The sequence below is a fragment of the Suillus clintonianus genome, assembly GCF_016758775.1.
Source record: "Suillus clintonianus strain FC179 chromosome Unknown DEU56scaffold_5, whole genome shotgun sequence".
Classification (NCBI taxonomy): Eukaryota; Fungi; Basidiomycota; class Agaricomycetes; order Boletales; family Suillaceae; genus Suillus; species Suillus clintonianus.
Window position 1 is genome coordinate 433369 of NW_024539229.1, and position 12451 is coordinate 445819.

The 12451-nt window shown below is 48.7% G+C and overlaps 7 protein-coding genes across 7 annotated transcripts; 2 read left to right on the forward strand and 5 right to left on the reverse strand.

Annotated features, from left to right (window-relative positions):
- The first annotated feature begins 452 nt into the window (after positions 1 to 452).
- Positions 453 to 755, forward strand: DEU56DRAFT_771993 (uncharacterized protein). The gene has a single exon (XM_041351501.1). It carries the CDS (start codon positions 496 to 498, stop codon positions 691 to 693), a length of 198 nt encoding a protein of 65 aa, XP_041214046.1. The 5' UTR covers positions 453 to 495; the 3' UTR covers positions 694 to 755.
- Positions 756 to 1178: 423 nt separating this feature from the next.
- Positions 1179 to 3052, reverse strand: DEU56DRAFT_771996 (kinase-like domain-containing protein). Its single transcript, XM_041351502.1, has 7 exons — positions 2505 to 3052; positions 2404 to 2442; positions 2166 to 2351; positions 2076 to 2106; positions 1952 to 2022; positions 1687 to 1902; positions 1179 to 1640 (listed from the first exon to the last, which is right to left on the reverse strand). The coding sequence occupies exons 1-7, from the start codon at positions 2817 to 2819 to the stop codon at positions 1407 to 1409; spliced, it is 1092 nt and encodes a 363-aa protein (XP_041214047.1). The 5' UTR covers positions 2820 to 3052; the 3' UTR covers positions 1179 to 1406.
- Positions 3053 to 3204: 152 nt separating this feature from the next.
- Positions 3205 to 4225, forward strand: DEU56DRAFT_976719 (uncharacterized protein; the record flags this gene model as incomplete). The annotated part of the gene is made up of 2 exons (XM_041359620.1): positions 3205 to 3243; positions 3572 to 4225. The coding sequence occupies 2 exons, from the start codon at positions 3205 to 3207 to the stop codon at positions 4223 to 4225; spliced, it is 693 nt and encodes a 230-aa protein (XP_041214048.1).
- Positions 4226 to 4550: 325 nt separating this feature from the next.
- DEU56DRAFT_692337 (uncharacterized protein) lies at positions 4551 to 5890 on the reverse strand (the record flags this gene model as incomplete). The annotated part of the gene is made up of 5 exons (XM_041347157.1): positions 4551 to 4942; positions 5000 to 5074; positions 5123 to 5312; positions 5370 to 5566; positions 5626 to 5890. Coding segments are annotated over 5 exons (1119 nt in total), but the record flags the coding sequence as incomplete, so codon positions are not given.
- Positions 5891 to 6946: 1056 nt separating this feature from the next.
- On the reverse strand, positions 6947 to 7430 carry DEU56DRAFT_699947 (uncharacterized protein; the record flags this gene model as incomplete). Its single annotated transcript, XM_041347299.1, has 2 exons — positions 6947 to 7114; positions 7164 to 7430. Coding segments are annotated over 2 exons (435 nt in total), but the record flags the coding sequence as incomplete, so codon positions are not given.
- A 768-nt stretch (positions 7431 to 8198) lies between these two features.
- On the reverse strand, positions 8199 to 8513 carry DEU56DRAFT_693057 (uncharacterized protein; the record flags this gene model as incomplete). The annotated part of the gene is made up of 1 exon (XM_041347171.1): positions 8199 to 8513. A coding segment is annotated over one exon (315 nt), but the record flags the coding sequence as incomplete, so codon positions are not given.
- Positions 8514 to 9419: 906 nt separating this feature from the next.
- DEU56DRAFT_726160 (uncharacterized protein) lies at positions 9420 to 10832 on the reverse strand (the record flags this gene model as incomplete). The annotated part of the gene is made up of 5 exons (XM_041347911.1): positions 9420 to 9801; positions 9853 to 10076; positions 10106 to 10447; positions 10495 to 10700; positions 10748 to 10832. The coding sequence occupies 5 exons, from the start codon at positions 10830 to 10832 to the stop codon at positions 9420 to 9422; spliced, it is 1239 nt and encodes a 412-aa protein (XP_041214052.1).
- Between the last annotated feature and the right edge of the window lie 1619 nt (positions 10833 to 12451).

Sequence of the window (12451 nt, forward strand, 5' to 3'; positions counted from 1 at the left end):
ATATCCATCATCTCTCATTCAGAGCACTCATTTAACCTAGTTCCAGTCCCATGATCGCCATCGGTGCCATTGCGGAACACAGCCGCTTGGGTCCTCTCCTTGCATTCGTTTTCGCTTGGTCTACACTCGTCTTCCGTATAACAATATCCCCGTCGCATCCACATACAGACTTTCAACGAGGTCGACCGGTACAGGTGTGCCATGTTTTCTCAATGAGTTCTCCTACTTACCCAGACTTAACAGCACTAAACGGACTCCATCTTGGACCGATAGGAGAATATATGCGACTCATACTGATTCCCACGACACACCTGAGAAGTCTAATACCACTAACTTCTCGTACACATCAATACCATCATACGTCGCATCGGACAATGTAAGTTCTCCTATCACTGTTTAAATCCGCATCTAACAGATGAGCAGAAACCTGTTGTCTGCCGTCTACTCCTTCCACCACCTACCGCTACATCGTCCCCCGAAACGTGTACTTCTCTGATGCTCCAATTGCCCTCAGCGTACATACCTACGCCTGATCCGCATGCTACGCTTAAACGGTACACTGGCCGAACGCTTGATCGCATCATTGGCTATATGTGGTGGCTTCTCACAGTGGCAGGAGCCGGGTCGACCATTGTAGGGATTTTCTCCATGGTGGAAGGTACCAGCTTAAGATGCAACACCCTGCGACTCTAGCACTCTGTATGCGCAGCTGCATTGATTAATTGAGGCTGCTTAATATATTGTTGGGTTTTCATGATATGCGTGCACGTAGACGACGAGGCAATTGCAAACGAAGCGATGCGAGCGGTGCAAATTATGATATTTGTGAATTTAGAAATGAATTATAATTAAATATAGCTGGTGAATATTAATTGCGAGCATATATATATATATATAGTAGTTGTCCAGACCCCAGATATCAGCCGGTTGATACTTAGTGTCCAGAAAATTGGCTAAACGCTGGCGGAGAGGCAGAAAAACAGCCACCTCTCCTACGTCGGAACCTTTCGGCGGAAATCTGGCGGAGAACCAAGGCCTAGGTTAGTTTTCCGCTATCTTTCCGCAAGCGGAAATTTTAGACAACACGCAGTGGCGGGTGCATAGCCTTTCTCCTTTGCAGGTTACTAACCCTGTCCGTGTTGGTGATGTATATCTTGCGTAATATCGTGTTCCACCATCGTAACATCTGAATTCCTCTATTATACAATTGGTATAGAATAAAGTGGTATCTACCAATGTATGGACCAGGCGTTTGATCCCGTGGAACCAATTCGTGTCGACTCCATATTATAGTAACATCCAGTACGCGGCATCGCATGTATCATTGATTGGTTCACGTATTGTCCAGCATAGGGCCCCGGGCCCACAAGGATCCAACTAGAAAAGAAAAGAGGTATTGCTGGGAATCAAGGCAGGGTACTGCCCTTCAAAGCGAGCTCGCTATCAACGAAGTGAAGCGCTTCTTCAGCAGAAGGGCGATCGTCAGGACTCTTTGACCAGCAACGGGTCATGAAAGTCCAATGCCGGTCGATGATACGATCGCCGTCTGGACGAGGATGCATTTTCCCCTCAAAGCTCACTTTACGGCAGATTGCGAAATCACCAGTCAAGTGTGGCCAAGGAATATTCCCGGTTAAAACCTGGTGAGGAGTCAGTAAGTTGCATTGACAAGAGGGAACGGCTTACTTGAAGCACGATACAGCCAAACGAATACATGTCACTCTGAGCGGTAACTGCAGAGGCTGATTCTTCGTCGAGAAGTTCAGGAGCTGTCCACCTTAAAGCTCCTGGATGACAGCCCGTTTTTGCGAGGTACGTCATCCCGAGCGATTTCATTAAGGTTCCAGAAAGGCCAAAATCTGCAAGGTATGCAGTTCCATCGCCACCGATGAGGACATTGTTCTTGTGATTGATCATTAGTGTGAGTGGTGAAACAAACGGGGAACCTTACGCCAGTTAGGTCGCCGTGAACGACTGCATTCGAGTACGCGTGTCCGTCTATATTGAAGTTAAATGTATGAACTGAGGGAGACAGTTTAGTATTTATTTTTCGCCATATGCGTGTATTCACTCACGATAGTTGAGGCCATTGGCTATGTCACGGAGCTTGGGCACAAAACAATTAGTTCGATGGGGCAAACTGGGAATGCACTTGAAGTGCTCACCAGAAACAAACGATCGCGCAGCGTAAGGGTCCTGTTGTTCCGGCTGAGGAACGACGTCAGGGTGCCATTGACTATCCATGGAGCAACCAGAGCCACAGAGGGGCCAAAGTGTTGAGTAGTGCCCATGAACTTCAAGATATTCTTATGTTGCAACCTCTTCCAAATGCCGAGCTCTCTCCGGAGCACCTAGAAAAGCTGGCTTAGTGAGATCTGTCTGTTACAGGTCACAGAGCATTACCTTGGTACCGAAGAATATTCGAATTGCTTTGACAGCGACCTGCGTGGCGAGCAAAACATCATTAATATTAAACATACAAGGACTGTAACACTGGTACGAACATCCACATCACCGTCTGGTCCGTGATACACGCATTTGTAAATATCTCCATATGCGCCGCCGGCAACTGGGTATTCGGAGCATCGGGTGATGGAGCTAGTTAGGTCTGGAATAGGGGTTGGGGGGATCAGCTGAGTGGAGGGAGCGACATCTGGAGGCGCAAGTGGAGATATTTGATGTGATTGAGGATGAGTAGACCTTCGAAGGTTTCGGGTGGTCAGTAGTGTAATCCTGCGTCGTAGATAAATTGAGATGTTGTCCATTAAAAGACTGAGAAGATGCAAGGAAGAATAACGCTCGTCTGGTGTATTATCCATCAAGGACCGCCCAGTGTTTCGGCGGTGAGGGACAAGAAATTTGAATCTGGTTGCGGGTCATTGATATCACAGAGGGAACAGATTATATCATGAACGCGTGAGATTAACGGTCCTGTATTTCTTGAACTACTCGAGGCAAACTCGTGTTCGAAAGAAGCAAAGTTCAAGGACTGTGTTCGAAAGATACATAAGTTGAAAGACTGTGTTCGAAAGAAGCATAAGTTGAAAGACTGTGTTCGAAAGAAGCAACTTGACTACGCCGAGATCCACTGCGGCACCAGTATAGCAGAGCCGAGACCGGCATTCGACCGACCCAAGCAGGCATCACGTAACTAAAATACAAACAACGCGTAAACAAAGGAGCTCAGTCACGATTTCATTCTCCATGTCACGTACTCATTCTTCCTCTCTTCTTCACACCTGGGTAGCCCAATTAGGAAGCCTTACTAGGCTGAACGATAACGTGCCTCGTCAACTATAATTAGGCTAGGATGTAGTAATATCCAGACACCAGTATTAAACCGTGCCCCAAATCACCTTGTACCTCTACCACCACCAAAGCCTAGTACTAATGTTTAAGTAAGCTGGCGCCCCGCCCCAGGAACGTATACCGCCGCCGCGCTCAATCCGGCACTTCCCGCAATGCGCCTATTTTCGTCATAGAGGTTGATTTGTCGGGTTCCCACGACCTTTCCCTTATCCCGACCACATAGCAGGCTGCTCACTGCAGGCAATCGCTGCCGCCTCTATAGCCTGGCCACTGCCCTCTACAACATCTGCCCAAGGCCACCACTGCCCTCTACAACATCTGCTTCATCTGCCTCACCCAAAATCCCAGCACCGCAGTCGTCTCTGCGCCCCCAGCACGTTGCTTGCAGCATTCTGCCTCCCATCCCACTCTACAACACCTGTCCCAGCACGCTGCTTGCACCAACCTGCCTCCCACCTTGTTATCCTTGCCCACCACCGCCCTCTACAACCCCTGCCCAAGTGGTCTGTGCACCCACCAACGCTCTAGTCTCGGCTACTCACCTACGCCCACAGAGTCATCACTTAGGGATCGCACTATTCAGATATTCACCCACCAACGCTCTAGTCTCGGCTACTCACCTACGCCCACAGAGTCATCACTTAGGGATCGCACTATTCAGATATTCACCCACCAACGCTCTGCTCTCAGCTACTCACCTATGCCCACAGAGTCATCACTTGGGGATCGCACTATTCAGATATCTGGTCTCGCACCCACCAATGCTCCGCTCTCAGCTACTCGCCTACGCCCACAGAGTCATCGCCTTATCGTCCTCACAGTTCCCAACCATCCCACCGGCTCCCAATCTCGTCTCGCACCCACCAACGCTCTGCTCTCATGGTGGATAGACCAGGGTATGTCTGTAGGGACTTGAGAACTGCGCACTAAAATATATTTTAATGTCGAAAACACACTATATTCATGCTACTACGTCAGCAAACAATGGTTGAATGAAAACGAACATAGGTAAATGAGGCCGAGGCCTCCATCCCTACAACAATGAGCTCAACTGCACAGGGCCATACAATCTATCTAACTCAGACAGCGCTGGCATCATAATCAAATGGGGGAGGGTCAAAACTGTCAGTGAATGAACCAGAAGCACCGTCTGAGGGCTGTGGAATAGTAAGAGACTCGTCTGGAGAAGCCAAAGCAGAAGCAGCAGCAGCAACATCACAAGATGATGTAGCTGGCTCGTCTTCCTCCATACTGCTGTTGTCACTGATCCCCGCGCTCGTGTGCTGCTCACGGGAGGCAGTGGACTTCCTCGTGTCTGTATTATTCCGTTTCTTTCCTCTGTCAGATCTCGGACGGCGACGACGATCAACTATTTCGCCGCTCTCGAGCTTGTCGTCGCGTTCCTTGCGGTATTCCGCAAACTCCTCGTCGGTCAAGGCCTTCCAGTATGTTTTGTTAGTGTCCCACTTGCGCCAAAGCATTTCGAGGTCTGCAAGTGCGCTCGACGCTTGGCTCAGGTTTGCGAAAGGAATGTTCTCGGGCCAGCCTTCCACAATGACCTGGTACCGCTGAACGACGTTGCGGAAATAATGAGTCCATTGCATCTTCGCGCTGGGGTCACCAGTAGCCTCTTCTATATATTGAATTTAGTCAGACCATTGTCGCAAAGTCAGAAGAATCAAATACTCACGAAGTTTTCTGTTGATAATTTCCCGGATTTCTGAACGTTTGTCGGAGACGCGCTTCTTGTGGTTTTTGGCAGAACCTGAATGTAATTAGACAGAGAACACGATACTAGTAGGCAGACACTCACCTTGCATGCCTTGTACTGCAAAACCCTCCATTTTACTGACTAAGTCTTGGTTATCAATGCCCATGACGGTACCCATAAAATTTTCGACACCGTCGGTGGAAAATGCGATACCTCGAAGGGGAAGATCGGTAGAGCCGCGTGTAGTGTAGAGAATAGACTCTGCACCCGTACGACAATGCAGACTGATGAGCTAAAATTTAGGGGGGTCGTGTGAGAGAAATTCAATCAAAATCGACTAAGAACGTACCTCGTTTTCGACCGCCTTTAAGGTCTGTGTGATGTCGTTTATCTTCGACTTCGTTGAGGTACGAATACCGGTAGTCTTCGTCTCCTTCCATTCAGTGAACTCGGCAAGCAGTTCGTCTTGCTCCTCCCTCGAGAGGGCAAGGTACTCAGCCTTGTGATCATGCACGAGTGATTGGAGTGCAGCTTTACCGTGGGCTTCTACAAAAAAAAATTGAGCGGTGCACACGATGAAGTGTGTGATAAATAAATGAACTCACCGTTCTCTCTATCCTGGTTCTTCTTCCAGCAAAACGCATTCCATAGATTCGGCTTTGAGCGTTTCGAGCGGAGAAGCCCCCGACCCACGTACAAATCATTTTGAACACGCCGGATACTTTTATGGTGGGTAGTAGCGATGGTTTTGGTAGCGTCGTCCAGCTGCTTCCAAGCATCATCTAAAGAATCCTTGAATCGAAGGGACTTTGCACGTCGGTCAAGTCTGAGAGCAGCGCGAGCCTCTTTGCTGAGCACGACCTTGGCACGTTGACGTGTGGGTGGCTGAATATGCTTTGCGCCGCTTACACACTTCTTAGCATAAAAGGATTGGGTGACCATCAGGAGAACCAGCAGAGACGAGTCAACAAACAATGGTCAAATATTTTCTCAACTATTTAACGCACCAGGTCCATGTTTGTTTGAAGTCCATGATCGGGACGAAATGACACATTATTGCATACTAACAAACCAACATTTAAGATCTACAGTAATAAAAGACCAAAAAGGTAAAGCGCACACAAAAAAACCAAAATGCCGAGAAGTTTCAGGATCGTGGTAAGCACCGATGATCGGTGCTATGCACAAACATTAATCAGATCAACTTGAAAAAATTCGCAGAATGGAAGATCACTAACCTCCAAATTAGCGACCTCAGGGTTGACGGCCTTCATACCCACTTGTAAGTCTACAAGGAGAGCGTTAGCTAAAATGGAAGCATTTTCGTAGTTGAGGTCCCATGCTGGAGACCTCAGTATAGCCTCCCATCTACTACTGCGAACACTGCTGATCAAAGAACGGAGCCTTGGCAAGTTTTCGTCACCCAATCTCAAATGATCAAGAGCGGCATCCGTGCGTGGCCCAATACTGATCAACGGTGCCTCGAAGACTGAAGGATCACAAGCGAGTCCTTCATATTTTGGTACCTCTGCAAGTGGGCTAGGCTTGGCAAATATATCGGCCGGACGACGTTGACGTATCTCGGAGCGTGGTGTCGATGGCGTGGCTTTGTTCCCTGATCCACGAGCCAATTCTGCTCCATGCCGAAGAGCTGCGGAGTCCGAAGAAGGTAGCGGGGAGAAGGCTTTGGAGGCTTGCGCCGAGCACTGGATGCGAGCGCCTGTGGCCACTGTGGGTGGAGGGAGATGTGGTGGACCACTGGCACTGATATGAGTTGCTGTGACTTGAGAGCTTCATTAGCAATTAAATAATGAAATAAATAGTGAAGTACTTACAGTTCCTTGGGGGTTTCACGTTTTCAACAGCACAACGAGCCGTAAAGCGCTGGAGATGAGGTACCACGAATTCCTGCGCAAATGCTTGCACCAAGACAGCAACATCTCCGCCAATTCTCTGCTGTGATTCTTGCAGCTCGCGGGGCGTGATATAGACATCGATGGGAAATTGTTCGGGCGAGATATTCGGAGTCGCTTCACTGCCAGCGCATCGAATCAGAATTGATATTCCACCATCAAGACGGTCTTGCATAGTGATCTGAGAAATATCGTGAGGTTTAAGAAAAAGAAAGGTAGAAACAACTGACCGCATCAAAGACATCCTGGAGGGCTGCCTCGCCCAGCTCGCTGTGAGTCAGGGTCCGCTCTGCCTCGTTCACGTCAGTTGGCTGATTGAAGCCGAGGTAGGATGGGTGAAGACCCCCCGCTCTCCTCGTCTGGTAGTGGGTACCGTCGATATGAGCATCGTGCCTAAGCAGAGCTCGTGCAGCAGCTTGCCGCTCATTATTGCTGAAACCTGGTGCGAAAGTAGAAGTATACAAAGCCGCAAGACCTGACATAGTGAAGCGGTGGTATCCCACTGTTTTGGCACCTGAACTTGAAGATGGCTTCTTCAAGTTGGTGGAAGACGCCAGAATGAAGGGTGGTGGAGAGGGCGGTGGTTTCATGGATGCGAGTTGTTGGATGTGAGGTGTGGTTGAAGAAGTGAGGTGTAATACATGTAATGCTGTGAGGTGTAATGGCTATAGTATTATGTACACAGATTGATGTTCTCGCATACAGATTGATGTTCTTGCATGCACTATAATTCAAGTTCGGAGGCTCAGCGCTCAGCAATTATATGTATGCTACATTATCGCATTTTCTATCCTACAGTTGTATGTTACATTATATCCTATGTACAGTTGTATGCTACATTATCGCGCGTTATCTATCCTACATGTACAGCTGTATGTTACATTAGTCGCATATCCCACCTTAGTATGCTACATTAACGCATTTCTGCATTTCCGTCTGACGGGGTGTTGGGAAACAGTGTTTATATCACAACTAGACATACAGAACTAATGAACTAAGAGGTAAGTAACTGGTGCTCAAGTCAATGTCGAGTAGGTGGTGCCCAAGTCAGTCAACAATCGATTGTAAATAATCAGCCATCTCTTCCGTCAATGCATCTTGTTCTTCTTGATCAATGGCGTCAAGGTCAGTGTTCTCGAGGGATTCAGAATTGACCTGGAAACTCGCAATATTCCCCAGCGGTTGTCCTGTGAGATAGATTAGTATGAGATCTATGTACTCAAACAACACATACCACGATGGCCAACTTGATCAGCATCACGAGTAGATTCACCAGCGCGCTGAAGGCGGACGCCAACACCTTTGGCTCCCGAAAAACCTGCGAGTTTCTCAATGCGACTCAACCGGTAACAATGCACTGCATTGATAGCCAGGCGCGAACGATATTGGCGCTGTAGCTCGCAGGCCAGGTGAGGGTCTGAAACGAGAAGTTCCTGCATGACGTCAGACACCCCAAGCTCTTCATCATGGATGGCGGTGCGCAGGCGCCGAACTTCAACGTTTAAACGAGTGATTTCTTCGCGAGCTCGATGAAGCTTGAAGTATTTCGTGGTGGCCTCTCGATGACCCGGCTTCGACCAATCACTGCTTCGAATGTCATCGCGAGAATGACGCAGAAGATCAAATTCGCCTAGAAAGCCATAATCAGCAATATCTTTCCAAGAAATATTCGGACGCGGTGGGTTGAGTCCGGCGGCTTGAGTGTTGTAGCGAATAATGGCATTGCGAATAGCTTCTGAACGACGTTGTAGAGCTTTGCCAATCTGCTGCCGTAGCTTGTACCCTACAAAATAAATAAATTCATCAGTGTGCGTATTTTGACATAAACGAGCTTACCGGTTCCTGATAATGACAGTTTCGAGAGCTCGAACAGCCTCATCACAACGAGGCGCTCTAGCTCATCTAAGGCGGTGCGATACTTGCCCATGCTCGCTTCTTCCTTGAAACGTTGGTACTCCAGTCCACCAATCTCCCACCGCTGGTCCACGGCCAACTGAGCCTCTATATGCGCGACAAGTCCCTCGGCGTTCTGTAGCTTAATGTATGAAGAGTCAACTCGAATACGAGCTTGTGCGAGGGCACTGTTGATCTGCGTTAAGCCTCCAGTGGGGATATTAGTAAGGGCGTTGTTGCCAACTTCGCGAGCTACATCCCAATCAGCACTAGAATGATCAGACATATCAGAGATAGGCTCGATTATGGTATGTAAACTTTACTCACCGCCGTTCGGCAAGTTTGTCCAAAACCTCAACGTAGCGTATGCAGAGTTGATCCCGAATTGGTGGCAGCTTCAATCTGTCAAGGTAATTACGTTCTTCATCAAGAAATCGCGGGAAATCTTCATCAGTAAGAAATAACTCGGCCTTGATGGCTGTGAGCTCGGCGGTGAGCGTCTGAATCGATTTTAATCCCTCTCGATAATGATTCCAAAGAAACGTGCCTGATCGTTCATTAGTTGCATAATTGATGGACTTGAAAAAAAAAAATTACGCACTGAGCGCGGCATATTTGTCAGCGTCCCAGAACGAGAAGTGCTCCTCGATTGTCTGGCGCCGGTGGAATGGGGTCGCATGTCTTGTACTGCGAGCAAGCTCATTTGATGACGAGAATACATGTTCACAACCTTCGCCCTCAGTGTGTCCGATTCCCGGAATGTACATGGGATGCCAGTCTAGCTGGCATTTGCGGTTATGGGCGTGTCCGTGAAAGGCGCCTACCATGAGCCGAAAATCTAACTCGCGTGCTTGCGTTCCCAGGGAACTGTTAGTTAAAGTCTTCGAAAAGGCGCATCCGATGTCGTAGGCACAGCCGCCATTCTTCCCATACACTGCGAGGAGCTTCTCAATAATAGCAAGCGGATATTTAGCCCTGTAGAATTATAGCTCAGCAACAATAAAGATGAGGGAAAAATAACCTAACAATTCCCCACTCCGGACCATGTCGCATGCCAGAACAACGAATCGATGACGACACGCTGCGATGAAAATACCTGATTCATCGAATACGGAGAACATTTTTTTGCGAGTGTCTGGTCCGGCATTACGCCACCGGTTGACGCACGTGAATGTCCCAGCACCTTCGTTTGCGGTGGTTTCATCTGTCCAGTTGTCATCGTCCGAATCCCTCTGCATAGCATAATCAGACTACAGTTGTGCACAGAGAGACGTCTTACCTGTCGTGTTCTGACTTCATCTTTGAACCTGTCTACATCACAAGTGTCAAGCCAGTAGTCCGACCGTGCCTTACGAGAATCTGTACGCCTGGTTGAGCCGTAGATCGCGGAGTCCCACCGTTTCAGACTATTGTTGCCATCTATAGACACCAGCCAATCGAATTCTAGAGCAGGCTCGTCCTCCAGCACGTAGAAGCATGCTGGGCATGCGTTAAGCATGCGCCAATGCGGTGTGTCATGTTTCAGCGCCTTGCGAAGGCGCTGATTCACACGGTGGATGATTTCCAGATAAATATCGTAAGCGGCTGAAAATTGCACGCAAAGGTATGGTCGATAGGGAGACTATGACAGCATCATTAGCGAAGTCATAAGATGCGATTTATACGTACGTCATGCAGGAAACAGAGACTCTTGACTTGGGCTTGGACACTGAACCGAGGGCAAGTTCGATGTATTTGACGGTAGGCTGCAAGAGTGCGCAGTGATATGGCAACTGTTGGATAAATTGGTGAGCACCCGATGTAGCCATGATAGATCAATGTCTCATTGGGGTATTTGTGTGAGAGCCGTGATTGAGGTGAACTGTGGCTTCGTGCTGCAAATGAGTTAGGGTATGTAGAAGTAAAAAAAAATTGTACGTACTAAATATATCAACAAGTTCAATGTTAGTCAATGAAACACTAGGAGAATCGCATAAAGGTGGTTCCGGATCTTTGAATGTCGGCATCCCGTCACCAGAGTCGCGAGAACGGTAGTCGAGGTAAGCATCGACAAGCTGGTCTAGCTGAAGGTCCCATTGATCGGTTTGATTTTCTGTGCGGTCCTGTCGAGTGCGGAGGTCAACATAGCGACTAGTATATGGTATGAGTGAGAGAATATAGAGATAAAAACCATACGTGCTAGCCACTGATATCTGCGATCTGCTCAGCAAGTCCTTCGAATGCTTCATACTCTCCACCTGCATGACTGAATTCCATCCCTTCGTCTCCAGGAGGTGCCGTGAGCGGCAGGGTCTCAATATCCATGCCGCAGTCAGCCATCATATCCTCCACCATATGGCGATCCTCATTGGACATCTCTGACATGAGTGGGACGTGGGGGTTAGAGTTGTTGGATGACAACATCGACAACCTCCGCACGTATTAGTCATCGCATCACGGACCCATTAGACACCTTTTATCTCTGTTGTTTCTCATTGTTTGTACCTCAGCGGTTTATCCATAACGCTGAGGTATGTTTGATTTCTGTCGTGCACGCCGCATCATTCTCACTTTATTTCGTCTATAGCATTGTGTCAGGTACTACTTAATAACAAGCGGTTTATCCATAACGCTGAGCATTGTGTCAGTTTCTACAAGAGTTACAGGCGATAAAAACTATAAAGCAAAGAAATACCTTGAATTTGAGCCTGACGGCTTGCATCTGTAACTTCCCTGCGTTGAAGCTGCCGGCCAGCTGTCAGAATACGCGATTGGCGCTGTCTCCCTCGAAATTTGTGTGTGATGACCGAGTTTGAGAGGCCCTTGAGCTTATGATACCCTCCTCCACGAGACATGAGGAGCAAGAGTGATATTTGAATAGTGCAATCCCCAAGTGATGACTCTGTGGGCGTAGGTGAGTAGCTGAGAGCAGAGCGTTGGTGGGTGAATATCTGAATAGTGCGATCCCTAAGTGATGACTCTGTGGGCGTAGGTGAGTAGCCGAGACTAGAGCGTTGGTGGGTGAATATCTGAATAGTGCGATCCCTAAGTGATGACTCTGTGGGCGTAGGTGAGTAGCCGAGACTAGAGCGTTGGTGGGTGCACAGACCACTTGGGCAGGGGTTGTAGAGGGCGGTGGTGGGCAAGGATAACAAGGTGGGAGGCAGGTTGGTGCAAGCAGCGTGCTGGGACAGGTGTTGTAGAGTGGGATGGGAGGCAGAATGCTGCAAGCAACGTGCTGGGGGCGCAGAGACGACTGCGGTGCTGGGATTTTGGGTGAGGCAGATGAGGCAGATGTTGTAGAGGGCAGTGGTGGCCTTGGGCAGATGTTGTAGAGGGCAGTGGCCAGGCTATAGAGGCGGCAGCGATTGCCTGCAGTGAGCAGCCTGCTATGTGGTCGGGATAAGGGAAAGGTCGTGGGAACCCGACAAATCAACCTCTATGACGAAAATAGGCGCATTGCGGGAAGTGCCGGATTGAGCGCGGCGGCGGTATACGTTCCTGGGGCGGGGCGCCAGCTTACTTAAACATTAGTACTAGGCTTTGGTGGTGGTAGAGGTACAAGGTGATTTGGGGCACGGTTTAATACTGGTGTCTGGATATTACTACATCCTAGCCTAATTATAGTTGACGAGGCACGTTATCG

Bases quoted from the DNA above. Each gene is read 5' to 3' on its own strand.
- DEU56DRAFT_771993 (XM_041351501.1), top strand. From the start codon at position 496: ATGCTCCAATTGCCCTCAGCGTACATACCTACGCCTGATCCGCATGCT.
- DEU56DRAFT_771996 (XM_041351502.1), bottom strand. From the start codon at position 2,819: ATGGATAATACACCAGACGAGCGTTATTCTTCCTTGCATCTTCTCAGT. The intron at 2,443-2,504 runs GTTCGTACCAGT...CTCGCCACGCAG, and splicing joins GACCAGACGGTGATGTGGAT to GTCGCTGTCAAAGCAATTCG. The intron at 2,352-2,403 runs GTAATGCTCTGT...CAGCTTTTCTAG, and splicing joins GAATATTCTTCGGTACCAAG to GTGCTCCGGAGAGAGCTCGG.